The sequence below is a fragment of the Silurus meridionalis genome, chromosome 19 (assembly GCF_014805685.1).
Source record: "Silurus meridionalis isolate SWU-2019-XX chromosome 19, ASM1480568v1, whole genome shotgun sequence".
Classification (NCBI taxonomy): Eukaryota; Metazoa; Chordata; class Actinopteri; order Siluriformes; family Siluridae; genus Silurus; species Silurus meridionalis.
In genome coordinates, this window is record NC_060902.1 from 8,149,465 (window position 1) to 8,176,941 (window position 27,477).

General features: G+C 42.2%; 1 protein-coding gene and 1 pseudogene across 2 annotated transcripts; one reads left to right on the forward strand and one right to left on the reverse strand.

Annotated features, from left to right (window-relative positions):
• Nucleotides 1–27,477, forward strand: part of LOC124402553 — a 311,654-nt pseudogene that overhangs the window by 207,489 nt on the left and 76,688 nt on the right.
• On the reverse strand, nt 1,161–25,581 carry LOC124402559 (SAP domain-containing ribonucleoprotein-like). 2 transcript variants are annotated; one of them, XM_046875676.1, is made up of 5 exons: nt 25,466–25,581; nt 19,513–19,581; nt 2,980–3,048; nt 1,423–1,500; nt 1,161–1,294 (listed from the first exon to the last, which is right to left on the reverse strand). In XM_046875676.1, exons 1-5 carry the CDS (start codon nt 25,487–25,489, stop codon nt 1,253–1,255), a joined length of 282 nt encoding a protein of 93 aa, XP_046731632.1. In that variant the 5' UTR covers nt 25,490–25,581; the 3' UTR covers nt 1,161–1,252. The 2 variants fall into 2 exon arrangements, 1 of the variants encoding a protein (XP_046731632.1); XR_006928745.1 differs by lacking the exons at nt 19,513–19,581; nt 25,466–25,581 and adding an exon at nt 7,267–7,300.

The following is a 27,477-nucleotide window of genomic DNA, read 5'->3' on the forward strand; positions in this document are numbered from 1 at the left end:
TGGCAAACATTATTAAATGTGAGGCGATGATAATCATCTTTTTCCATTGGGGGTGGCCACAGCGGATCGTCCGTCTCCATACCCCCCCTGTCATCTACATCTGCCTCTTTCACACCAACTACCTGCATGTCTTCCCTCACCACATCCATAAACCGCATCCTCGACCTTCCTCTTTTCCTCCTTCCTGGTGGCTCCATCCTCAGCATTCTTCGACAGATATAACTCATGTCCATCCTCTGCACATGTCCAAACCATCTCAATCTCACCTTCCTCACCTTGTCTCCAAAAAACTTAGAATTTCTCTCGAGAGTTTCTTTTGGCAACGTCGTGCGTTTAAAAATCACCATCGGTGAATCTTTTCTCCCAATGCCGTGCAGCTCAGAACACAGGTGAAGTTCTTTTTTTCATGCCTGGTTGTTTTCAGCGTGACGAATGATTTGCATTTCCTGTAGACAGTCCGAGTGAGTGGCAGGTCAAACATCAGAGGAACCTCATCCATATACAGTGGGAGCGCGTCTGATTTAATATAAAGAGTTTTAATTGGTTCACCTGAACCCGTTTGCCAATTTCATTGGTCTAATGTTATGGGGTTCAATGTTTTGGCATGAAGCTTGTGAAACCAGGAAAAACCCAGGAAAAATCCATAAATTAGCCGCTTCGTTGTTTAAGCCGCGGGGTTCAAAGAGTGGAAATATGTACCGGAAAATACGGTACATAGGAGTCTTTCTGGGTGTTTATTTTAAATCCATCTGTTAGAGCAGGGGTTAACAAACTTTTTAAATCTGAGAGCTACTTCTTGGGTACCGATTAACGTGAAGGGCTACCAGTTTGATACACACTTTTGAAATAACAAATTTGCTCAGTTTGCCTTTAATTATGTTATTATTCATAATTAATGATATTCATCTATGTGAAGACACTGATCATATTAATGATTTCTCACAACAATTATCAACAATGATTTAACAACGTAGGAAGCAGATAGATGCAGCTCACTGGTAAGTGGCGCTATGGTGAGCTATTTTAGAAAAGGACAGCGGGCGGACTCATGCGCTGCTTGCAGGCGACCTGGTGCCCCGCGGGCACCATGTTGGTGACCCCTGTGTTAGAGTATACAAATACTAATTGCCCTGCAGATTAAAAACAAACTGAGCTGTGCAGAAATTTGGCAGGTGTTTATTGTACGAACTTGCAACACATTGAGTAACAAAAAAAATACAAAATACAAAATGTAAAAAAAAAAAATTGTCATTCACACATTTCCGAACCGCTCTGCTCGCTTTAGCTTCTTTGCCTACGAACAAAAGGGCAACAAACCATATTTAAGCATTTAAGTGAAATAAAAGTATATAATTTAAATATAAATTCTAGCTACTTGTTCCAATGTAAAATAAAAAATAATAAAACCTCAGGCATGGTTACCTCTAAATCATCAGCTCCAACCGAGGCGGCACTGGTCACAGTTCCAAATCTCTTCTTCAGCTTTTCTTCTTCTAGAAACTGCACAAAGAACAGAAGACTCCATCAAGTAAATGTTTGCCCGTAATATGTATTTTTTTCAAAGGTTCAGGCTCTTCCGTTTTGTAAAAGAATGCCGCAATAACTGCGTTTATACTGCTGCTAGAATTAAAGTGTGCTTAAATATGTGCTCAAGTGCATTCAAAAATATATATTTCTTGTATATGAATATTCGAATCATCACAATATAAAGCTCTCAAATCATGCAGATACAGGTGTCAGGACCCACAATGCGCAGCCCTCCATCTCTCTCTCTCTCCCTTTCTGACACACACACGATGCATTTTGATTCATGGGAGAGCCTGCGTCACGAGAAAATTACCTTATCAAAATGCCAACGTTTTCACATTTCGTCAAATCGCACACCCGTAGGCCCTCTGCCTCAGATCTCAATTTCCATCTTCACAATACAAAGGTACTTTTCTTTATCTAGTAAAATCTAACACTGACACAGAGCTTCACTTTAAGAATGAAATACCAAGTTGCCCATATGACTTGGTAATACATCATTAGAATTTTCAACAGTAACAAGTGCTAGCAAGCTAAAATAAGCTACTCTGACAGTATTTGACTTATGTATTCCATATTTCCCCACTGTGGGACGAATAAAGGTATATCTTATGGCACACATTTCATTATTTGACCACAATAAAAGCTAGATCTTTGTGAGGTTTTTGTCAGTCAGATTCATACACTAATGTCTTGTCAACTTATGATAATATTTTGCTATTCAGCTGTCAGACAAGAGAACAAAGGAATCACATCTAGATGCAGGTCACAATGCATTAATAAAACAGCAGTAGAGGCTATTAATCTAAATCAAACTTTAAAGCATCTGACAAGCCAAACATCTAATGTATCAAGTAACAAGTGGCACCATTAAAAAGCTCTTTATAAACATAGCATCAAAACTTTTATAAAACCAGCACCAGCCTGTTAACCTGGAAAAACAAAGACAGTGTGGAGCCCAAGATCATAATGTGCAATCTGAAAGTAGTAGGTTGCTTCATCATGACTACTTGTTCATGTTCACAAAAAGGAAAGTATTAGGTTCTGCTTGCTCATGAGCAAGTAAGAAAAGAGCAAACAACATTATCTGGCAGTAAACATCATAAACATCAGATCCACAGAGAAGAAGAGAGCTCATAGATCTTGCTGTAAAACAAGTACCTATGTTTTGTCTAAATTAATAAGTGGCTGTGTTTTTTTTTAGCCTGTTTCATGCACTTTTTCTCTGGTCTGATGTTTGTCTGCCTATGACTGCCTACTGAGAGGTGGTGTCAAAGTGATGATTGTGGACACCTAGTGTTCAGTGACATGTGTTAAACATTACTAGGTTGGCTGCCCTAACTCAGCCATCAGGTGTTCCCTGAAACGTGTTTCATCCAGAATTCAATTTTAAATATTTACTGTTTCATAACTTCATATGTCATAACGTTCCACCAATAAACTATGGCCTACCTTCTTGTACATAGGGGAGATGATCATACCAAATCGCTCCGCTCTTTTCCTCATTTTCTCGATGTAGACCTGAGGACCACAGAGGATGTAAATCATTACTTGGAAAGTAATCAGTACGTTCTGCGCAAGTCCTAAGAGGCCATGCATTATAATATTTCTCTTTCTTATGATCTTGACAAACATTGTTTCCTCACAATCGGTACTTACAGGTTTTCGTGTATGTGGCATAAGAGCATGTTCTAGAGGCAGCATGATGGATAATAACCAGAACCATGCTTTAGCGGGTCCGTGGAAACCAACTTATGTCATGTCACGATCATAAGAACGTTTCATGTTGTGATCACGACAAAACAAGAAAGAAAAAAAACATTATAATGCAATGACTCTTAGGACTTCCGTAAGATTCAGACTGCGTTGAAGTTAGGAGTACCTCAACCTCTAAATTTAGGCGTTCTTAATATTTATAAATATTTCTTTTTCAATGCTCAAGTTTAATTGTCCATCTTTATCAGCGATCCAATTTATCAAGTCAAGTCAAGTCAAGTCAAGTCAAGTCAAGTCAAGTTTATTTGTATAGCGCTTTTCACAACAGACATTGTCTCAAAGCAGCTTTACACAAATCAACAGTGATGGTGAATGGTGTGCATTTGTCCCTGATGAGCAAGCCGTGGCGACTGTGGCAAGGAAAAACTCCCTTAGATGTTATGAGGAAGAAACCTTGAGAGGAACCAGACTCAAAAGGGGAACCCATCCTCATCTGGGTGACATCAAGAGTTTGATCATAAATCTTTCATAAATCTTTCAACAATACAGAACACTGGAGAGTGAGAACTAACATGATTACTGGAGTATAAGATTATAAGTAATGTTCTTTCTGCAGTCTTAAACAGTCTATATGGTTAGTAGCTCCGAGTTTTATAAGCTCAGCATTTGTGATCACCACAGATCCAGCATCAGCTTCTCCATGCCAGAGCCTTTAAACACTCCAGGAGGTCCAATGTCAAAACTCCACACATGTAGCGGGATCCAAATGGCACTGGTACGTCTCTAGATGGTTCAGGATGTTTGTGAGTTCGGCATCTACTTCTTTAAAGGTCCGTAATCATCACGAGGTGGGAGGTGACTGAGCTGGAGCAACCTCAGGATGCCTCGGGATGGGGAGAGAAAGAGAAGCAGTGGAGAGGAATTAGCGTAGCTGCTGTTCATGATATTAACAGCACAAGTTGATAATGTGCATGTGATCAGATGTTCTGGAGCACAAGGTTATGATGTGATGTGTGTTATGTGTAGGCTTTGCTAAAAGATACGTTTTAATCTACACTTAAATTGGGTGAGTGTGTCTGAGCCCGAACACCGTCAGGAAGACTATTCCAGAGTTTAGGAGCTAAATGTGAAAATGCTCTACCACCTTTAGTGGACTTTGCTATTCTAGGAACTACTAGAAGCCCAGAGTTTTGAGATCTCAGGGGCGTGGCGGATTGTAGCGTGTTAAAAGACTGGATAGATACACGGGAGCCAAACCATTTAGTGCTTTATAAGTGAGAAGTAATAGTTTGTAGTCTATTCGAAACTTAACAGGAAGCCAATGTAGGGACGATAAGATCGGGGTTATGTGATCATATTTTTTTGACCTTGTAAGAACTCTGGCTGCTGCATTCTGGACTAACTGAAGCTTGTTTATTAATGAAGCAGGACATCCACCTAGTAACGCATTACAGTAGTCTATTCTGGAGGTCATAAACGCATGGACGAGCTTCTCTGCATCGGATATAGACAACATATTTCTTAGCTTAGAAATATTTCTAAGGTGAAAGAAGGCTGTTTTGTAACCTGATTGATGTGATTTTTGAAAGACAAGTCGCTGTCTAAAATAACACCCAGGTCTTTTACCGTTGAACTAGTGGTTACAGAACATCCGTCTAAATGCAGGTTGAGATGCTGGAGCATCTGTATACCAGTTTTGGGCCGATGAGCAAAATCTCAGTCTTATCAGAATTTAAAAGTAGAAAGTTATGGGTCATCCAATCTCTTAGTTCCTTAACACACTCAGTCATCCGGGTTAATTGAGCTGTATCGCCTGGTTTAGATGAAATATATAGCTGAGTATCATCAGCATAACAATGGAAGCTAATTCCATGCCTTCTAATAATATTTCCTAACGGAAGCATGTATATTGTGAAGAGCAGGGGTCCTAGAACTGAACCTTGCGGCACGCCATAATTTACTTGCATTAGCCTGGATAGCTCTCCATTCAAATCTACGAAATGGTAACGATCGGACAGGTAGGATTTAAACCAGCTTAATGCCTGTCCCTGAATGCCGATGTAATTTTGTAAGCGATCTAGGAGGAGATCATGGTCTATAGTGTCGAATGCAGCACTAAGATCTAGTAAAACCAACAGCGAGATGAAGCCTTGGTCTGAAGCTAAAAACAGGTCATTAGTTATTTTAACTAGAGCAGTTTCTGTGCTATGATGGGGCCTAAAACCTGACTGAAATTCTTCAAAGATATTGTTCTCTTGCAGGTAGGAACATAACTGTGCAGCGACAATCTTTTCTAAAATCTTAGACATAAATGGGAGATTTGAAATTGGTCTGTAATTTGATAACGTGTTTGGATCCAGATTAGGTTTTTAATGAGGGGCTTAATAACTGCTAACTTGAGGGATTTAGGACGTGACCTAAAGATAGTGAGGAGTTAATAATATTTAGAAGAGGCTCACCAGTTGTATATAACACTTCCTTCAGTAATTTAGTAGGAATTGGATCTAACTGACATGTTGTCGATTTAGCTTTGGCAATAACATTATACAGCTCTTCCTGTCCTATACATGTAAAACAGTGGAGTTGTGGAGTTGAAGGTAACACTGTCTCAGGAGATGCTGTAAGAGGTTGAACTGCCACAATTGTTTTTCTAATGTTATCTATTTTTCAGTGAAGAAAATCATAAAGTCCTCACTACTAAACTGTGATGGAACACAATTTTCAGAGCCCTGATTTGTAGTTAGTTTAGCTACTGTACTGAAAAGGAACCTGGGATTGTTTTTGTTGTTTTCTATAAGTTTGCTCAGGTGTTCAGCTCTAGCAGCTTTTAGCGCCTGTCTGTAGCTGAGCATACTGTCTTTATACGATTCTAAATACCTCCAATTTAGTTTTCCTCCATTTTCTCTCAGATTACGTGCTGTTCTCTTGAGGGCATGTGTATGACTATTATACCAAGATGCAGGTGCTTGGTCTCTAACCTTTTTAACCGGATAGGGCAACGGTGTCTAATGTGCTAGTGAGGATAAGGTCTATGTTCTTAGTTATCTCATCAAGATTAATAGTAGTTATGGGTTTAGTGAGAAATTGAGATAAATCAGGCAGGTTATTTATGAATCTGTCCTTAGTGGTTGGAACAATAGTCCTACCAGGTCGATAACGTGGTGCAACACGGCTAATCTGCTCACCGGTAGTGTGTACAGTATGAGGTAATGGTCTGTGATGTCATCACTCTGAGGTAAAATATCTATATCAGTGACGTCTGCTCCGTGGGATATTATTAAGTCTAGTGTGTGGTTAAAGCGATGAGTTGGTCTGGTGACGTTTTGTTTAACCCCAAAAGAGTTTAATAAGTCAACAAATGATAATCCTAGAGCATCGTTTACATCATCTACATGAATATTAAAATCTCCTACAAGCAGCACTTTATCAAAATTGATCAAGAGATCTGATAGAAAACAAGCAAACTCTTGAAGAAAATCAGCGAGGGTCCTGGGGGTCTGTACACGGTGACCAGAGCGAGTTTACTATGTATGTCCGAAAGTACAACTTTAAGAACGAGCACTTCAAATGATTTAAAGCTGAATCCTAACATCTGACTAACATTAAGAGAAGCAGTATAAATGGTTCCTACACCCCCACGACCAGTCTGACGGGCTCATGCTTATAAACATATCCTGACGGTGTCGACTGCTTAGACCCATATAATCACCTGGTTTAATCCAGGTCTCAGTGAGACAGAGTGCATCGAGATTATTCTCTGTGATCATCTCATTTATAATCAGTGCTTTGGGTGCAAGTGATCTAATGTTTAAAAGACCAAACTTTAAAACTTTTTGGTGTTTGTTTATCTGGCATTTTCAGTTTTAACTTCAATGAGATTGTTTCTGGATCTTGTGTATTTACTTCTTGGTTTTGCTACACGAGGATAGATACGGTTTCTATAAACTGGGCTGTGTGTGAACTTGTAACTATTTGGTCTGTTGTATGCGTGTTCTCATTGTCGAAGATTTCCTGATGTCTTACCAGTCAGATGGTGTGAAGTATCCTAGAGATGTTATCTGATAGCACTGCTGCTCCAACTCTGCTGGGGTGCAGGCCATCAGGGCGGAAGAACCTAGGACGCTCCCAGAAACAGTTCCAGTTATTAACAAAGAGAAGTTTATGTTCTCGACACCATGACTGTAACCATTCATTTAGAGCTAAAAGTCTACTAAACTTCTCAGCCCCTCGCTGGTAAGTGGGAAGAGGTCCTGACACTATGATCCTCGTTGTGGGTGATGTGCTGCGTACCGTCTCCACCAGGATCCTGAAATCCTCTTTAATACCTCCGTTTGTCTCAGCCTGGTGTCGTTCGTTCCGGCATGAAGAACAACCGCCCAAAGTTCTCCTTCAGGACCGCGGGTACCTGCGCAGCGACATCAAGAACACGAGCACCAGGAAAACAGCGAGTGTGCACCTTACCTTTAGCTCCGGTAGCGCGGACATGCCGGACGATGGAATCTCCGAGAATCACAGTGTCGCGTTCCGTCTCGCGGAGAGGGGCGGCGGTTCTCGGTCGAGATCTCAAGGCCTGTAGTGGTGGCGGGGAGACGTCCTCGACCGGGCTTTGCTTGTCTCTTCCGCTGCTGCCGCATCCAGGGTCCATGTTGCACCTTTGCCGGAGTTGTAGGTGCGCTGGGTCTGGGCAGAGAAACACGCGGAGTTGAGGTGCTGGGAGCGTTAGGTTCAACCCGGAATTTACCTGGGACGAGTGCGCGTCCGCCCGGGATGTTTCCAGCGCCGCTTTCCGCCTCGCAGCCGGGCATGCTTTTCATGCAGCTCGCGAATCTGTTTCTCCAAAACCTCCATCTCCAACGCCACCGCTTGCAAATCGAACGAGTCCTCACCTGTGCTCAAAGACAGACACACAGCCGGCATAGTGCTCATAATCACGAACAGATTTCGGATACACAAATAAGATAAAGTGAGAGAAAATATAGTGGTAGTCGAGTTTAACTGACTACAGGCACAAGTCAGGAAGACAAACAATTTAGGATTATTAAAAGAGAAAACACAAACAAACGAATATAAACACGAATACAAACACGTATACAAACACGGAACTCGCGGCAAACAAGTCAAACACAGGAAGCTACGTCACCGGAAACAATTGTCATGGATGTTTCGGTAAACCCAAACATTATTTTAGAAATGAATATGCTTTAATATAATATATAATATATATATATCCCCAACAATAAAGCGATGTCTGATGCTGTTTTTAGCCTCCACCTGGCTGAAGCTAAAGAAATACACCCGTTTTATTTAATTTGTAATAGTACAGCCTAAAGGTGCTAAACAGAAAAATTATTTGTTTTAAAAATAAAAAAAATTCTTGAATTCTCTTTTATGGTTTATATTTTATATAGTTTATAAGTACTATACCTCAAAATGCTTTTTGCACTAAATCTTTGCTGCTTTACTTTAGGTGACCACAGAAAATCTTCTTCTTCTTCTTCTTTCGGCTGCTCCCATTAGGGGTCGCCACAGCGGATCATCCGTCTCCATACCACCCTGTCCTCTACATCTGCTTCTTTTACACCAACTACCTGCATGTCTTCCCACACCACATCCATGAACCTCCTTCTTGGCCTTCCTCTTTTCCTCCTACCTGGTGGCTCCATCCTCAGCATTCTTCTACCAATATAATTCATGTCCCTCCTCTGCACATGTCCGAACCATCTCAATCTCGCCTCACCTTGTCACCAAAACATCCTACATGCGCTGTCCTCTAATAAACTAATTTCTAATCTTGTCCATCCTCGTCACTCCCAACGAAAACCTCAACATCTTCAGCTCTGCTACCTCCAGCTCCACCTCCTGTCTTTTACTCAATGCCACTGTCTCTAAACCATACAACATCGCAGGTCTCACCACAGTCCTATAAACTTTCCCTTTCAATTTTGCAGATACCCTACTATCACAAATCACTCCTGTCACTCTTCTCCACCCACTCCACCCTGCCTGCACTCTTTTCTTCACTTCTCTAACACACTCTCCATTACTTTGCACTGTTGACCCCAGGTACCTGAATTCCTCCACCTTCTGAAGCTCTTCTCCCTGCAACCCTTCTCTCCAGCGCATATCTCCACCTCTCCAGGCTCTTCTCAACCTGCTCTCTACTCTCACAACAAATCACAATATCATCCGCAAACATCATAGTCCAGGGACACTCCTGTCTGACCTCGTTCGTCAACCTGTCCATCACCACTGCAAACAGGAAAGGGTTTAGGGCCGATCCTTGATGCAGTCCAACCTTCACTCTAAACCAGTCTGTCGTCCCTACTGCACACTTCACTGCCGTCACACTGTCCTCATACATGTCCTGCACCACCCTCACATACTTCTCTGACACACCTGACTTCCTCATACAATACCACAACTCCTCTCTTGGCACCCTGTCGACGCCTTCTCTAAATCCACAAATACACAATGCAATTCCTTCTGTCCTTCTCTATACTTCTCCATCAACATCCTCAAAGCAAATAAGGCATCTGTGGTGCTCTTCCTCGGCATGAAACCATACTGTTGCTCACAGATGGTCACCTCTTCTCTCAGCCTGGCTTCCACTACTCTTTCCCATAACTTCATGGTGTGACTGATCAACTTAATACCCTGTAGTTACTGCAGGTCTGCACATCTCCTTTATGCTTAAAGATCGGTACCAGCACACTTCTTCTCCATTCCTCAGGCATCTTCTCACCTTCCAAAATCCTGTTAAACAATCTGGTCAAAACCCACTGCCATCTCTCCTAAACATCTCCACGCTTCTACCGGTATGTCATCTGGTCCAACCGACTTTCCACTCTTCATCCTCTTAATCGCTGCTCTCACTTCCTCCTTACTAATCCTATCTACATCCTGCTTCACCAACTCCACATCATCCAACCTCTCTCTCTGATTTTCCTCATTCATCAGCTGCTCAAAATACTCCTCCACCTTCTCAACACACTCTCCTCACTAGTCAACACATTTCCCTCTCCATCCTTTATTGCTCTAACTTGCAGCACATCCTTCCCAGCTCGGTCCCTCTGCCTGGCCAATCGGTACAAATCCTTTTCTCCTTCCTTAGTGTCCAACCTCTCATACAGCTCCTCATATGCCTTTTCCTTGGCTTTTGCCACATCCCTCTTAACCTGCTGCCGCATCTCCTTGTACTCCTGCCTACTTTTCTCATCACTCTGTCTATCCCACTTCTGTTTTGCCAACCTCTTTCTCCTTATGCCTCCTGCACTTCCTCATTCCACCACCACGTCTCCTTGTCTTCCTTTCTATTTCCAGATGACACACCAAGTACTTTTCTAGCTGCCTCCCTCATCACCCCTGCAGTAGTTGCCCAATCATCCAACACCTCCTTAACACCACTGAGCCTCTCTCTGACCTCTACCCTGAACCTCACACTACACTCTTCCTCCTTCAGTTTCCACCATCTTATTCTTCTTTCAGTCCTCACTCTCCTCCTCTTCTTCTTCGCCTCCAAAACCATCCTACAGACCACCATCCGATGCTGTCTAGCTACACTGTCCCCTGCCAACACCTTACAGTCGCCAATCTCCTTCAGGTTGCACCTCCTGCATAGCACATAGTCCACCTGTGTGCACCTTCCTCCACTCTTATACGTCACCCTATGATCCTCCTTCTTCTTAAAATAAGTGTTCACCACTGCCATTTCCATCCTTTTAGCAAAATCTACCACCATCTGCCCTTCCACATTCCTCTCCTTAAAACCATACCTACCCATCACCTCCTCATCACCTCTGTTCCTTCACCTACATGCCCATTAAAGTCCGCCCCAATCACCAACCGTTCTTTCCTAGGTACACCATCTACCACTTCATCTAATTCACTCCAGAATCTTTCCTTCTCCTCCATCTCACAGCCAACTTGTGGAGCATAGGCACTGATGACATTTATCATCATCCCTTCAACTTCCACCTTCACGATCATCACCCTATCAGAAACTCTCTTCACCTCCACTACACTCTTACTGTACTCTTCCTTCAGAATCACCCCTACACCATTTCTCTTTCCATCCACACCATGATAAAACAGTTTAAACCCACCTCCAATGTTCCTGGCCTTACTCCCTTTCCACTTGGTCTCCTGAACACACAGCATATCTACCTTTCTCCTCTCCATCATCAGCTACTTCTCTCCCTTTACCCGTCATAGTACCAACATTTAAAGTACCAACCCTAACCTCCACTCTCCCACACTGCTCCTTTCCCTGCTGTCTCTGTAGACGTCTTCCTCCTCTCCTTTTCCTTCTTTGGCCAACAGTAGCCCAATTTCCACCGGTACCCTGTCGGCTAACGATACCTGTGGCGGTCGTTGTTAACCCGGGCCTCGACCGATCCGGTATGAAATTCTTATTTGTGATCCGCATATTTGATTTGGCACATGTTTTACACTGGATGCCCTTCCTAACGCAACCCTCCCCATTTACCCGGGCTTGGGACCGGCACTAAGAATGCACTGGCTTGTGCCTCCCTAATGGCTGGGTTAGGTGACCACAGAAAATACACTGAGCCAAATAACTATAAGGTGTTTGTACTACCTGGTGAGCACAGTGAGGCATCAGCATGCTTGATCTTGCATCAAGCAAGCAACATAGTGATGCACGATGCATTACACGCTAAATACTGTTTAACATCAATACATCCTTAATACAATCATTTAGAATGACAGAATGTCTGCCAGTTGTCTGGGATTCATAAAAGCAGGCAACTATTGTTTTTTATTTCAGCCCTTTAAACGACCAGGGCAGTGTGTAACCCCTAGATAATGTGTTCACATCACTAGGAAGAAAGATGTTATGCTTATATAATATTGAGAATAATGTTTATAATACATAATATGGAGTGCAATCCAAACCCAGTTACTAGCTTTGAATGGCACACCTCAAAGTAAAGTCTGTGGTATAGAGTGGCATGGGGGGTCCAATTCTGTATATATTGAGTCCAACCCATACTGGGTGTGTGTGTGTGTGTGTGTGAGCGGGGGCTGGGGAATGGGCATATCCTACCTGGCTAATATCTGTTATAAATAACTTAGTGGGGCATGCACTAGGCACGGTAGGAAATGCTGACAGCTACAATGTCACAAGACTGATTCACAAAGTGAGGTTTATATGAACTTGAGCAGAAATCCTAGATTCAGTCACACAAGAAACTACCATAGTTAAATGCAGAGCATGAATACTCAGAAGGGAAACTTGAGACTAATTGAGAACATCTATGACTGCTGTAGAAAAGGATTCCCATTCAGGTGTATTTCCACGCTTAATCACTAGAGGCAGACAGTTTACCAATCATGATAAGTTACCTATGACATCACAGTGTACCATTCTCCATCAAAAGTATAAAAGGCCAGAACACCGAGCAGCAGTCGCCTTTTAGCACCCATTCAGCAGTCGTCACTCAGCACTGACCATACAGCAGTGGTGATTCAGTACTGGGCGTGTTCTCAATCCTGTACTGTGTTTTTACTGACACGCTCGGGCGAGTACAATCCCCTGATCAGAACACACCAGATAGTGAAAATCCTTATATGGTCCTTCGATCTAGATAGGAAAACTTCCTAACATTCAGTCCTTCGAGCAGGATAAGTGTGCTTACCACAGAAGTAGGATGTCAGAACAACCTTTTCGCGAGTATTTTAACAAATTTTACACGTCCTGACCCTGTTGAGTTAGCTAATTTAAATTTAGCCCTTGATAACATTCTCCCTGATGATGCACCTGAGCTCTTCAGGTATCAGGTTCTTTTAGAACACCTCAAATGTCCAGAGGCTTGCCTAATAGCAGATTCATTCTCATCAGTTAGCCTTAACTAAGATAGCAGCAGTCATGGATGCCCCTGATGTCCAACCTGGAGACGCAGTCAGTTTCGATCTGTTTGCCCTCCAAATCCAAGCTCTCGTGGGTCTCCTGAAGTCATTAGGTTCTGAGGGAGATGCGGAACTACGGTGCGGACCAAACCAGGCCCAGCAGCTAAACATAAACTCGCTTCTGTCCTGCATGGAGCTGACTGAACCCCAGAAGCAGCTACTCAGATGCTGACACCCTCGCATAAATGTGGACGATCACACTTAGCTAAAAATTTTACCCTAAAGAAACCCTGTCGTCTGTGCAGTGGGAAGCATCTTCAAATCCTTCATGAGATTACTAGCCGACCTCAAAAGGAGAGTACCTGTCTAGTGAGTTCTATGAACAAAACCCTTTATCTAGACAGGCCAGAAGGTTCCAAGCGTGTTCTGCTGAAAGTGATCCCTGTTGTATTACAACACAACAATCGAGCCATGAACTCTTATGCAGTACTTGATTAATGGTCCGAAAGGACTATGCTACTCTCAGCTGCAGTTAAGAAACTAGGGCTGCAAGAACAGAAGGAAGAATTAATATTAAGAACAATTCGAAAGATGTCAAGAAACTCAATGAAGCAGCAGTTTCCTTTAGAGTACGCTCTATATCGCAGCCCCAGCAGAGCTACCAGATCCAGAATGCCTTCACCTTTGAACACTTAGGTTTGGCTGAGCACTCGTATCCCATTGCAACACTCCAGCAGAGATACCAACACCTAAAGGACATTCCTTTACAGCCCACTGGTAAAGTACAACCCCTCCTTTTGATAGCAGCAGACTATCCACACCTTATAACACCTATTGAGCCTGTAAGCCTTGGGCCCCCTGGAGGTCCAGCGTTTAAAATATCGCACTCTCAGTATGCTAATTGTGGCCGTTAATGTTAAGTTAACATTACACCAAGTCGTCCCAAATAAAACACCGCATGGGAAACGGCTTTGGCGTGTTAGTTACAGTGCACTATGCTACAAGCTATTATAATCAAGCTAACGTTAATTAGATAAGTCATATTTTAATCGCTTATATAGCAGATTAATGGAAAATTACATTGCTAATCAGCATTTTTGCCGCGACTAATTCATGAATTAATCTGCATCAACTAGATTAAAGAGAATCGCTTTATTTAAAGTGAATAAAATACCCTACTTAATGGAGTTTAACATTAATTGAGCTGCAGCCACACACCTGACTCGTGTGTGTAGAGTAGGTGAGATGAACTGGGAAAGCAGGCAGTGGGTCAAACCACTGTGAGGAGAGGGGGGAGACTGTTTCTAAATGCATTTTTGCGTTTTTTTTTTTTCCTACTTACACAATCGCCGCTCTCACTTCCTCCTTACTAATCCTATCCATCTCCTGCTTCACCATCTACACACAATCCAACCTTCTTGGTCTTATTTTCCTCATTCATCAGCTGCTGAATTGTTAGTGTTAAGATGGTTCTCACACTGGTTCACACACATTCCTTTGTTTGTTCAGTGTCTATAGAATATTTACGATATTAGTATGTAAGGTATACAGGAAGTCTTTATCTGGGCTCACACATCTCAGGCTAGTATGGCTTCTTATCCAAACAGGATGTATATATTTGTCTGTTGCCTGCAATAAACCGAAGAAGAATATATGCCATTCTGTGCGCTATGTGATTTTTTCCTGATATTAGAAAGGCACCACATGCTTCGTAGATCGCACAGAAAACCTCTCCAAGAATTAAGTGTCGTTTGGGCATGATAAAAATCTAACAGTTTTGGTGTCAGAAGTGGGATTTTCGTCTAGCAATATCCGAAGGGAAATCATGCATCAAGGTAAGTTTCAGAACACTACCTTGCTTGCGGAAATTGTCCTATTTGCCAGCCAATAGGGCTGCATGTGTGTTTATGTCTTGGTTATTCATTAATTGTTTAATTAATGATAATTACCTTTGGTGGGATGAATCCGTCATGACAACGTTTTCCTCACCTTAGACGTTAAGATGCAATATTAGAAGACTTTTTTACGGTCTGTCTTTTATAGGTGATATTGTCTGAAGCAGGGTTATGCTAGTTACTAAAAAATAGTAACTAGTTACAGATACTCGTTACTTAATTCAAAAAGTAATGCGTTACTGTTAAAAGTAACTTTTTATTTACTTTTTTAAAGAACGTTCTTTAATGTTCCCATTAATGCCCTTTTATGCTTTATTTACAAACAACAAAACTGACAAACACAAAGTAATTTTTAAACACTATTTTATTTAAGTCAGACCAGCACAAACTGAATATATCACAAGGATTTCTGAAATTAATAACAAAACAAGCTGAATAATATATTCAGAATCAAAAACTAAAGTGGCTTCTGCATCATAAAAGCTGTTGTATTGAGCTCTTAAAAATGTTCCTTTCACAGCTTAAGTATGAAAACAATCAACAATGTAGAACAGAACACCGGGTTAGCTTCTAGCTTCGTTGAGGCATGGAGTTTCTGGAGTTGCTGCTATCGCAGTAGATACGACCGTCGAACCAAAAAGACACAGCTTAAATTTGACTAAAAAGTTTGTCTTTATGCTCAACTAAAGTGAAATAATGAGCATATTTCCACTTTGAGAAACTCGTCTTGCTCTCGCCTCGACTCGCCATTACTGCTGCACAGACCTGAATAAACTGAGACACAGTGCGTCTTCTTCGTGTTTACAGTGGTTCATCCACCAATCACACAGTGCATCGCTGCTGTAAAAAGGTTAGACTGTAGTCTACACTTTAGCCGGAATTAATTCATTTAAAAAAAAGTAATGGGTAACGCACCATACAGTAACGGTAAAGGAGTTACTTTATTTTTAAAAGTAACGCGTTACAGTATTAGTTACTGTCAAAAGTAACTTCTTTACCCAACACTGGTCTGAAGTATCCAAAAGAATCCAAGATAATTTTTATATGCCCGAAAAAAATAAATAAATTAATTAATTAATTAATTAATTAAAAAAAAAAAAAAAAAAGAGAAAAGTAAAAAGATAGAAAAAAAGGGAAAATTTAAAAAATACTTTCATTTTGTTTTGGTTTATAGTCTATTTGTTTCCCCTAACTTACAATATTTGTGATCCAATTGGAGACTGGATTCCCTTTTTTCTTTTCTTTTTTTTTGAAGACTACGATCCCCCTGGTGCCTAGCGCAGCTGTATTGTCTGATTGTTAAATGTTGTGTGTATTGTCTGAGTGTTAAGTGTTACGTGTCTGTTCTTTGTTCTGTGTAAAGATCATAACATCTTTCGCTTACTGCCGGAAGAAAATCTCAAAGATTGGATGTATAGGAATAGTGCCGGTTATTGGACAAATCCTTAATTAGATCATTTGGCATGATGGAGTGAAACTGTCACATCCAGATACGTTTTTCTAGAGATTTAGATGCTACTAGAGGTTTCTGCTCTGCTCCATGTTTAGTTACCCCCATTATGCTCTTTACTGCAACAGGAATGGTGCATTCCATCCTCAGCACAAAACTCAAAGAGGAGGTCCTACTAGAAAGGGGAAGTTCATCTTTTAGGGAATAGATATAGTAGTTCCAATTTCATGTCCTGTAACTCACCTTTTGCCTGTGGTGACACCGAACTGGTTCAAAGTTTTACCACAGCTTTAAAATAATTCCAAACTCGCCTTTAAACCTTTTAAGAAGAGATATGATGCATTAAATTGGAATGGAAATTCTGTTTCACTGTCTTTTCCTTCTGTCCTCATGCTCTCAACTGAGCCACAGCCACATCTGGAAGATTTCTTCCGAAGTAGTAAAGAAGTCCTGCCTGATAAACTAAATTTAGATGAAGTTAACCCTAAATTATGGGCTTCTCACAAAGATGAGGCAGGTTTAATGCAGGTAAAACCGAATCATGCACTCATGAAAACACACTATCCAGTTTTTGTTAAACAATATCTAATGTCATAAGAGAAGAATGTTGGCATTGCTCCAGTTATTGACAATTTATTGTCAGAAGGTTATCAAACAACACGTTATCAAATTACCAATTTCAAATCTCCCATTTATGTCTAAGATTTTAGAAAAGATTGTCGCTGCACAGTTATGTTCCCACCTGCAAGAGAACAATATCTTAATTTCAGTCAGGTTTTAGGCCCCATCATAGCACAGAAACTGCTCTAGTTAAAATAACTAATGACCTGTTTTTAGCTTTAGACCAAGGCTTCATTTCGCTGTTGGTTTTACTAGATCTTAGTGCTGCATTCGACACTATAGACCATGATCTCCTCCTAGATCGCTTACAAAATTACATCGGCATTCAGGGACAGGCATTAAGCTGGTTTAAATCCTACCTGTCCGATCGTTACCATTTCGTAGATTTAAATGGAGAGCTATCCAGGCTAATGCAAGTAAATTATGGCGTGCCGCAAGGTTCAGTTCTAGGACCCTGCTCTTCACAATATACATGCTTCCGTTAGGAAATATTATTAGAAGGCATGGAATTAGCTTCCATTGTTATGCTGATGATACTCAGCTATATATTTCATCTAAACCAGGCGATACAGCTCAATTAACCCGGATAACTGAGTGTGTTAAGGAACTAAGAGATTGGATGACCCATAACTTTCTACTTTTAAATTCTGATAAGACTGAGATTTTGCTCATCGGCCCAAAAACTAGTATACAGACGCCCAGCATCTCAACCTGCATTTAGACGGATGTTCTGTAACCACTAGTTCAACGGTAAAAGACCTGGGTGTTATTTTAGACAGCGACTTGTCTTTCAAAAATCACATCAATCAAGTTACAAAAACAGCCTTCTTTCACCTTAGAAATATTTCTAAGCTAAGAAATATGTTGTCTATATCCGATGCAGAGAAGCTCGTCCATGCTCATGACCTCCAGAATAGACTACTGTAATGCATTACTAGGTGGATGTCCTGCATCATTAATAAACAAGCTTCAGTTAGTCCAGAATGCAGCAGCCAGAGTTCTTACAAGGTCAAAAAAATATGATCACATAACCCCGATCTTATCGTCCCTACATTGGCTTCCTGTTAAGTTTCGAATAGACTACAAACTATTACTCCTCACTTATAAAGCACTAAATGGTTTGGCTCCCATATATCTATCCTGTCTTTTAACATGCTACAATCCGCCACGCTCCCTGAGATCTCAAAACTCTGGGCTTCTAGAAGTTCTTAGAATAGCAAAGTCCACTAAAGGCGGTAGAGCATTTTCACATTTAGCTCCTAAACTCTGGAATAGTCTTCCTGACGGTGTTCGGGGCTCAGACACACTCTCCCAGTTTAAGTGTAGATGAAAAACAATATAAAATATCTGGGCAGAGTTTGCTCTGGGTTCTTTCTGACTCCGATGAACCCAAAGTGCTTCGTGTATTTTGTCACTGCTACGCTGTTCATTACGATCTTCGTTGTCCTCATAATTTTTTCTTACACTATTTTAATCTGTTCCCATGCTTTCAGAGCTTCTGACCTTTTTTTTTTTTTTTTTTTTACTTTTTTTTAACTTTTTTTTGTCTTTTTCTAGTGTCATTAATTATACCGTATTTTTCGGACAAAGAGAATGGCAAGAGTGTGCAACGCAGTAATCAAAGCAAAAGGTGGCTACTTTGAAGAACCTAGAATATGACATATTTTCAGTTGTTTCACACTTTTTTGTTATGTATATAATTCCACATGTGTGAATTCATAGTTTTGATGCCTTCAGTGAATAAGAAGGTGTGTCCAAACTTTTGGTCTGTACTGTATGTTCTGTCTAAATGAATAAGTGGCTGGGTTTTTTTTCTACAAACAAACCTGTTTCATGCACTTTTTCTCTGGTCTGATGTTTGTCTGCCTATAGCCCTATTCGGACGGGACTAGTTTTCCAAATGACGTTTGAGTTAGAATTTTTTTCAGCCGACGTCTGTCATTTGATGTATGGATTCGGACGGGACTAACATCTCCGTGTTTATTGCGGAGGTAGGAGTGTCTGTGTTTTACATGTACAAAACAGTAGGTAATTTGCTCTGGAATTTTTACAGAGGTCGTGTGAGAAAAAGACAGACATGGCAGATTCGGACGGGATTAAAACCACAAAGTATCTCTGTGAAACAGAAATTTCTCTAACGACCCCCTGTAAAACTAGTCCCGTCCGAATAGGGCTTATGACTGCCTACTGAGAGGTGGTGTCAAAGTGATGATTGTGGACATGAATTAAAAAAATGTTAAATAAAAAAAGCAAGGAATTAGTGCCACCTAGTGTTCAGTGACATGTGTTAAACATTACTAGGTTGGCTGCCCTAACTTAGCCATCAGGTGTTAATAACAATTCCCTGAAAGGTGTTTCATCCAGAATTCAATTTTAAATATTTACTGTTTCATAACTTCATATGTCATAATGTTTCACCAATAAACTATGGCCTACCTTCTTGTACACAGGGGAGATGATCATACCAAATCGCTCTGCTCTTTTCCTCATTTTCTCGATGTAGACCTGAGGACCACAGAGGATGTAAATCATTACTTGGAAAGTAATCAGTACGTTCTGCGCAAGTCCTAAAAGGCCATGCATTATAATATATTTTTCTTGCTTGTGATCACGACAAACATTGTTACCTCCTGATCAGTACTTAGTTTTCGTGTATGCGGCATAAGAGCATGTTATAGAGGCAGCATGATGGATAATAACCAGAACCATGCTTCAGCGGGTGTGTGGAAAACAACTTATATCATGTAAAGATCATTAGAACATTTTGTGTTGTGATCACGACAAAACAAGAAAGAAAAAAAATATTATAATGCAATGACTCTTAGGACCTTCGTAAGATTCAGACTGTGTTGAAGTCAGTTAGGACTACCTCAACCTCTAAACTTGGGGGTTATTAATATTTATAAATATTTATTTTTCAATGCTTACTTTAAATTGTCAATGTTTATCAGGGATCAAATGTATACATTATTTTAGAAATGAATATGCTTTTATTCATATATATTATTATATAATATATATATATATATATATATATATATATATATATATTTTTTTTTTTTTTTATTATAAATATTTTTTCCCCATAACAATAAAGCGATGTCTGATGCTGTTATTAGACTCCACCTGGCTGAAGCTAAAGAAATTGTTATGCGAGAAACGGAGGCGGAAGCCGTAGTGACAGCAAACAAAAGTTTATTCGTGCAAAAAGGCAAAGCCAACAGAAAAAAACTCGAAATTAAATCCGCTCTGGACGAGTAAATCCACAGGTGCGCTAGGGAAAGCGCGGCGCAGGGCTGGAACACAGGCACTTACTCCACACAGTGACACTAATACAGCCATACCGGGTAAATCCGGGGTGCGCTCCGGAAGGGAAAGCGCAGCCGTGGAGAGAGAGAGAGAAAGGAGTCCGAGAATACCGGTACGTAGCGGGAACGCGCATACGGCGATAAGCTTGCACATGAGCCTACACAAACATGCATGAACATACATAGACACACATGAACTTACAATAACGGACGCCGAGTGTAGGTGAATGTGGGGTTTATATAGGCAGTGCGATGAGAGCTTGGAACAGGTCTCAGGTGTTCTGAATGTAGCCCGATTGCGACGAGCTCCATGTGGGCGGGGCACGCAAGAGCGAAGGAGCAGGGCTCTTCCTGACACACCGAGGTTTGACAGCCGCCGAAGGGGGCGTGGCAGGGGGATTCCTGACCCCCCCCCCAAAGGGGCGGCCCCTGATGCCCCAAACCCACAGCACGCCCGGCGGGCTAGGGCACTCGGAGGAGGGCCCCTCCAACTGCCCAGGGTCGAAAGGAACCCGGCCGGAACCGCCACGGAGCCAGGAACAGCAGGGAAGGGCCCGAGGCGAAGAGACCACCACTGCGGAGAGCCGGAACGGGACAACGACCCCAGCACAGCCCCACGCGGAGGCCAGGAACGGGGCAAAGTCCTCGGCGCAGACTAAAGGCGGAGAGACGTCCACCATGGAGACCCGGAGCAGAGCGACGCCCTCAGCGAAGACCGGAGGCATCGCGACGTCCTCTACGGAGCCTTGGAGCAGAACGACGCCCTCTGCGGAGGCTGCAGGCGGAGCGACGACCCCCCTGGAGACCTGGAGCGGAGCGACGCCCTCGGCGGAGACAGGAGGCGGAGAGACGACCCCCCTGGAGACCTGGAGCGGAGCGACGCCCTCGGCGGAGACAGGAGCCGGAGAGACGCCATCCACGGAGCACTGGAGCAGACTGATACCCTCGGTGGAGACTGAAGGCGGAGCAATGCCCTCAGCGGGAGACCTGGTGCGGAGCGACGACGTCGGCGGAGGCCGGAGGCAGAGCAACGCGTCCGGTGAAGGATCGGAACCCAGCAGTGCCCATCGTAGAGTCCAGAGGCCGAATACTGTCCACGGCGGAGAGCAGTGACCGAGAGACGCCCTCCACGGAGACCTGTAGTGGAGCGACGCCCAAGGCGGAGACCAGGAAGGGAGCCACGCCCTCAGCGGAGACCGGCAGCTGAGCGACTTCCTCTGCGGTGGTCTGGAGCTGAGAGGCGGTCACCCTGGAGACCTGGAGAGGCGTGACGTCAATGGCAGCAACCTGAGGCTGAGCGATGACCACCCCGGCGACCTGGAACGGATCGCCGCTACCCGGGAAGGTCTGGAATGGAGCCTCATCACCCACGGGGACCTGGAGTGGAGAGACAACCCTGGTGACTACCTGAAGCAGGGCAGAGCGCTCGACGGGGCTTACCGGCTGGAAGACCCTCTGGATGGAAACCGGAGATGGAGCGACGCCCCTGACTGAGCACAGAGGCTGAGTGATGACCTCGGCAGGGTTCATCGGTGTGACCTCACCCTCCAGGGAGCTCAGGAGCGACCTGTCTTCGTCCAGGGAGCTTGGAGGCAGGATGTCACCGTGAGAGGGGTCCTGAGGCGAGCCGTCACCGAGGGAGGAGCTCATGAATGAGACGTCGCCGTGGGAGGAGCTCGGGAGCGAGATGTCGCCGTGGGAGGAGCTCTGTGATGTGGCTTGGTCTTCTGAGTGCTCGTGGGGTGAGCTGTCACCTTCTGGGAGACTGTGGGGCGAGCCGTCGCCTTCGGATGAAGCCAGGGGCAGCGGTTCGACATCCCTTTCGCAGTCCCGGAGCTGAGGTGAGTGTTCTGGGTACCCCTCGGAAAAAGAGGAGGTCTGTGATGTAACCTTCTGGGAGACTGTGGGGCAAACCGTCGCCTTCGGTGGAGCCCGGGGGCAACATGTCGACGTCCCTTTCGCAATCTAGGAGCCGAGGGGAGAGCTCTGGGGAACCCTTTGGTGAAGCAGAGCTCTGAGAGGTGGAGTTGCCTTCTGGGAGACTGTGGGGCGAACCGTCGCCTTCGGTGGAGCCCGGGGGCAACGGGACGACTTCCCTTTCGCAGTCTCGGAGGTGAGTTGTGTGCTCTGGGATCCCATTGGACGAAGAGGTGTTCTCGGGGATGCGTTGGCGCGAAACCGGGCTCTTCTTGAGACCCTGGAATGGAGCTGAACTTTCCCGGGAGTCCTGGGACGTAACCGAGCTCTCCTCAGGATTCGGGAGCGAAGAGGAGCTCTCGTCAGGGACCGGGAGCGGAGCCGAGCTCTCATCAGGGACCTGGAGCGAAGCAGAGCTCTCATCAGGGACCTGGAGCGAAGAGGAGCTCTCCTGGAAGCCTAGGAGCGGGAGCCGCCTGGAAGCCTAGGAGCGGAGAGGAGCTCGCCTGGGGACCCTGGAGCGGAGAGGAGCTCGCCGGGAGGTCCTGGGACGAAGCCGAGTTCCTTTCCGGACTCTGGAGCGGAACCGAGCTCTCGGGGACTCTTTGGAGCGGAACCGAGCTCTCGGGGACTCTCAGGGATAAAGAGGAGCTCACGGGGTTGCTCAGGGACCGAGAGGAGCTCTCCCGGAGGTCCGGGGACAGAAAGGAGCTCTCTTCGGAGACCTGGAGTGGAGCTGAACCAACCCGAAGGTTTTGGAGCAGGATGGAGAGCTCCTGGAGGTCCTGGAAGGAAACGGAGCCAGCCTCAGGGGCGTGGCAGGGGGATTCCTGACAGAAATACACCTGTTTTATTTAATTTCTAGTACAGCCTAAAGGTGCTAAACAGAAAAATAATTTTGGAAAAATTCTTGAATTCTCTTTTATGGTTTATATTTCAGATTGAAGTAATATACCTCAAAATGCATTTCGCACTAAATCTTTGCTGCTTTACTTTAGGTCACCACAGAAAATAGGTTTTCTATTTCAGCTGAATGACACACCTCAAAGTAAAGTCTGTGGTATAGAGATCCTTTAAACAAAGTGGGAATTTCTCATCATTGAATATAAAAGAACTAAGTTTTTTGACACAAGCTTAACACTTGAAGATGTTTGATGAATGATTCCACTATAGATACAGATAATTTTTAGGCTTCTAGGGATATATTAATCTTTTCTTTATGCTACAAATATAAATGTATACTTTTTGTAAATTAGCAATCTCACTAAAAATAACGAGTGCTTTGCCTGTAATGCTTAAGAAGGCTATTACAAATGAAGCTGTATTTTAAAAGCTTGGTAAAACAAATCCCCCAGTTCAGTGTATTAAACTGCTCGCACTTAGTGATGTAAGAAAAAAAATACCTCAGAAGCCGATTTCGAAAGGTTGATTTTTATAACTTTCTTCCTTGCCTCCCTGAACAAAGAAAGATTAGTACATTTAACATTAAACTACTCTTTTAGGCTTAAGAAGCTTAAAAATAAACATAATATCTAAAAGTCACTGATGCCATCTTTTAATTATTGTTTAGTTCAGGGGACCTCAATCTTATCTACAAATGGCCAGTGTGGTTGCACATTTTCTTTCCAGAAAAACAGGGGGAGTTGCTAAATTTATTCTTCAAATGGCTTTGAGATGAGTCTTCTGTTTGGTTGGAATGTTGAACCCCAGATATACTGGCCATTTTTTTACGCACACAACTGTACACCCTTGGTCTAGCATAGCTCAAAGGAGGCTACGCAATTTGGCTAGCCAATATATTATAGTTACTAGGTTAGTTTGCTCACTGCTTGTCACAGTGCCATAATAAAAATCATCACACACTAAAAATACTAAAATGGGGTGCCTTATGGAGCCTCTGCCTCAGGTGCCTCTTCTGGAGCTTCTGTCTCAGGTGCTGCTGCCTCCTAAACAAAACTGATTTGTCTTTAACAAAGCTTTACTCAAGGACTGTGCGTAATTTAACTGAATACTAAAGTTAAAACTACTAAATCTCCGGAACGATTTTTTTTAATGTTATAAACATTTCAGGATATTCTTTATGTGCTCCCTATATAAGTACAGTAATCCTATAGAAACAGTATTTTTGCATCATAAATACAAAGGTTATGGTTAACCTGCTTAGATAACATCAGTTTTAAAATGCTCACCCAGACAGTTTGACTAAAATTTTTACATTTGCATTATTATTATATGGTTTATTGAGGTAAGTCATATAATAATAATGTTGAAATTATATTGAAATACAAGAAAAGGGTCGCCATGATATAGTGCCCCTGGAGCAGAAAGTGTTCAGTGCTTTGCACAGGGGGCAACAATGGCAGCTTGGCGATGCTGGAGCTTGTACCCCCGACCTTATAATCAGTAAGAAGTACTTGATGATACAAGCAAAATGTACAATACAGTAGAAATAAATTTAAAAAAGGCTTAGAAATGAAAATGCCCCTTAAATAGAAGACACTGCTTATCAGATAATGATGCTTTTAGGACCTTCTCTGATTCTCTGCCTTGAGTAAAGCTTATGGTTGTTACTGGGCAGTGAAATGCTTTTTAATGTGGCATGACTGCAATGCACTTGATTTACACTGAAGAAATTATTGTACATCTTATTTCACACCACTGTTCTATATAGGTTACATGTATGTATGTATCGTGCGCATGCGCAAAAACATTAACACCGGCTTAAATAATACGGTTAACTAAATACTTTCGTAACGTATTTATAAATCAGGAATAATACAAATGACGTTTAATTAAAACAAGCAAAACCAGTTAAAATATCTCTACAGTGTTTTGTTTACTTTCAAGCTACTCAACTATTCCTGACGTTGTTATGATTCTATTTACATGCTTTTTTTTATTATTAACGTTATTGTTAATTATCATTAACGCTACTGCGATTAAGAAAAGTAATAAATTATATATTTAAAAAAAACGAGGGTGAATTGTCTCTCGGTATCTATTTAGCAAGAAAGACACTGGGTGTTAGCTGTTCTTTACTTTGCTAACTTGCTCAAATTCATCCCACAACTTCAGACACATTACGGATATTTAAAGAGCTTTTATATTTTGAAGACTAGAACTACATAACTATAGACTAGAAACGTGCAGTGTTTTTTAGTTACCTTCAGTTTAACCAATTCAGCCATTTTCGTAGCTTCCCAGGTGTTTCCGCTTCTGGCTGGATTACCTGCTTTTGGAGCCCGCAGCACAAATGAAAATCCTGATATCACAATATTTTTATTTAAAATGGATGGTTGCTTTCAACCGGGGACAGGGATTTCTAATTACATTAAGGCCACAATTTTAAGTCAGACGCCTCTTTTGGATTTTTTGGTTCCAAAAAATCATCTTTATTATCAGAAATACACAAGTTTAGAGAGCTCAATTTTTGTCTGTTTTTTCTATTCTGGTGGGGCGTCCCTATTTTGTCTTACCACCAACCACCTCTAGGTGTCACTATTAATTATCTGCAGATTATCCATTTTATATGCAATTATAACTGTATAAAATTTAAAATGAAGATTAAGTTCAGACCATCCCTAAAGAGTTGTTTGAAAGGGAGAATTTAACTGTTTTTATTTATTTTTTTCATTTTTCATTTCACTATTTCCCATTATCTCTTGTATTTGACTAGACCATTTCTATGAAAGTAAACAGTAAAAAATATCTAGCCCACTTCCTGTTTAACACATCTAATTCTCTTCAATTCTGAGAGTCTGAAAAGTTCCACATTTTGGAATCTACAACACTCATGTTATATGACAAGCAGGAAATGTTCATGTTCATTAACACCATCATGGTCTATAATAAATAATGATCTGTGCATACTGGAATCTATTTAATTAAAACAGAATATGTATGTGATCAACCGTGTTGCAAGATATATTGCTATATAATTTATCTATCAATATTAGGTAAAAGTAAGAGATATTTGATGTACAACCCTGATTAACAACCACCTAAAAAGTTTGGACATTTGAGCAATACCCACAAAAACAAATATCTGTGACATTTTAATTCTCTTTAACATTTATTTGTCAGCAACTTGAACTAAAATATTTTTTAACCTGTTGCCTTCAACAAACAAACAAACAAACAAACAAAAAACATCCAGTAAAGGGTTTTCACCTTTAAATCTTCATGTAATCAATACGATTTTCAACATAACATTTGACTGCTTCCCAACCTCTCCCTTGAAGTGCTGTTGGGAATCTTACAAATCTTACACTCCGTGCACTGGGCTTTACTAGGAATCTTGCCAGAACTGATGTAGTCCATCAGAGTCTTTTTTCACAGCCTGGATCTCCTCTGTAGACCACTTTCTCCATGGTTTTTTTGAAGATCCTGAATAAAATAAAAGTAATTAGTAATTGTGATAAAAGTGACTCATAACATATCAGAAAAATACACAATCTTTAGTATATCTTTCATTGTTTTACAGTTTTAACTGCTAAACTGCTTGCTTGCATAGTTGTAATTCTGGCACATTTATATATGTCACCTTAACCTGGTCTTAAGCATAAATTCCTGCACTGGAAATTGGTTATAGCTTAAGCCAGGATTTGGCTGAATAGCTCTGTGGGTCTCTATAGTTGTCGAAGCCAAAGCAGCGGGCACAGCGTGGCCTCGTCCCTCCCAGCACTCATACAGTGTAGCCAATCTCATTTCTATCTCCTGAGATCATCAAGTTCATTTTGTAGTGTAAGAAGCGATTTGCAATCTGTCGAATGATTGCGTTGACGGTGAAGAAGAGAGGGCCCCATCTCTTGTCCACTTGTCCAAACCATCTCAATCTCGCCTCCCTCACATTGTCACCAAAACGTCCTATATGAGCTGTCCCTCTAATAAACTAATTTCTAATCTTGTCCATCCTCGTCACTCCCAACGAAAACCTTAACAACTTCAGATCTGTTACCTCCAGCTCCGCCGCCTGTCTTTTACTCAATGCCACTGTCTCTAATCCATACAACATCGCAGGTCTCACCACAGTCCTATAAACTTTCCCTTTCATTCTTGCAGATACCCTACTATCACAAATCACTCCTGTCACTCTTCTCCACCCACTCCACCCTGCCTGCACTCTTTTCTTCACTTCCCTAACACAAATAACGCAATACAAACAACAATACAAAGG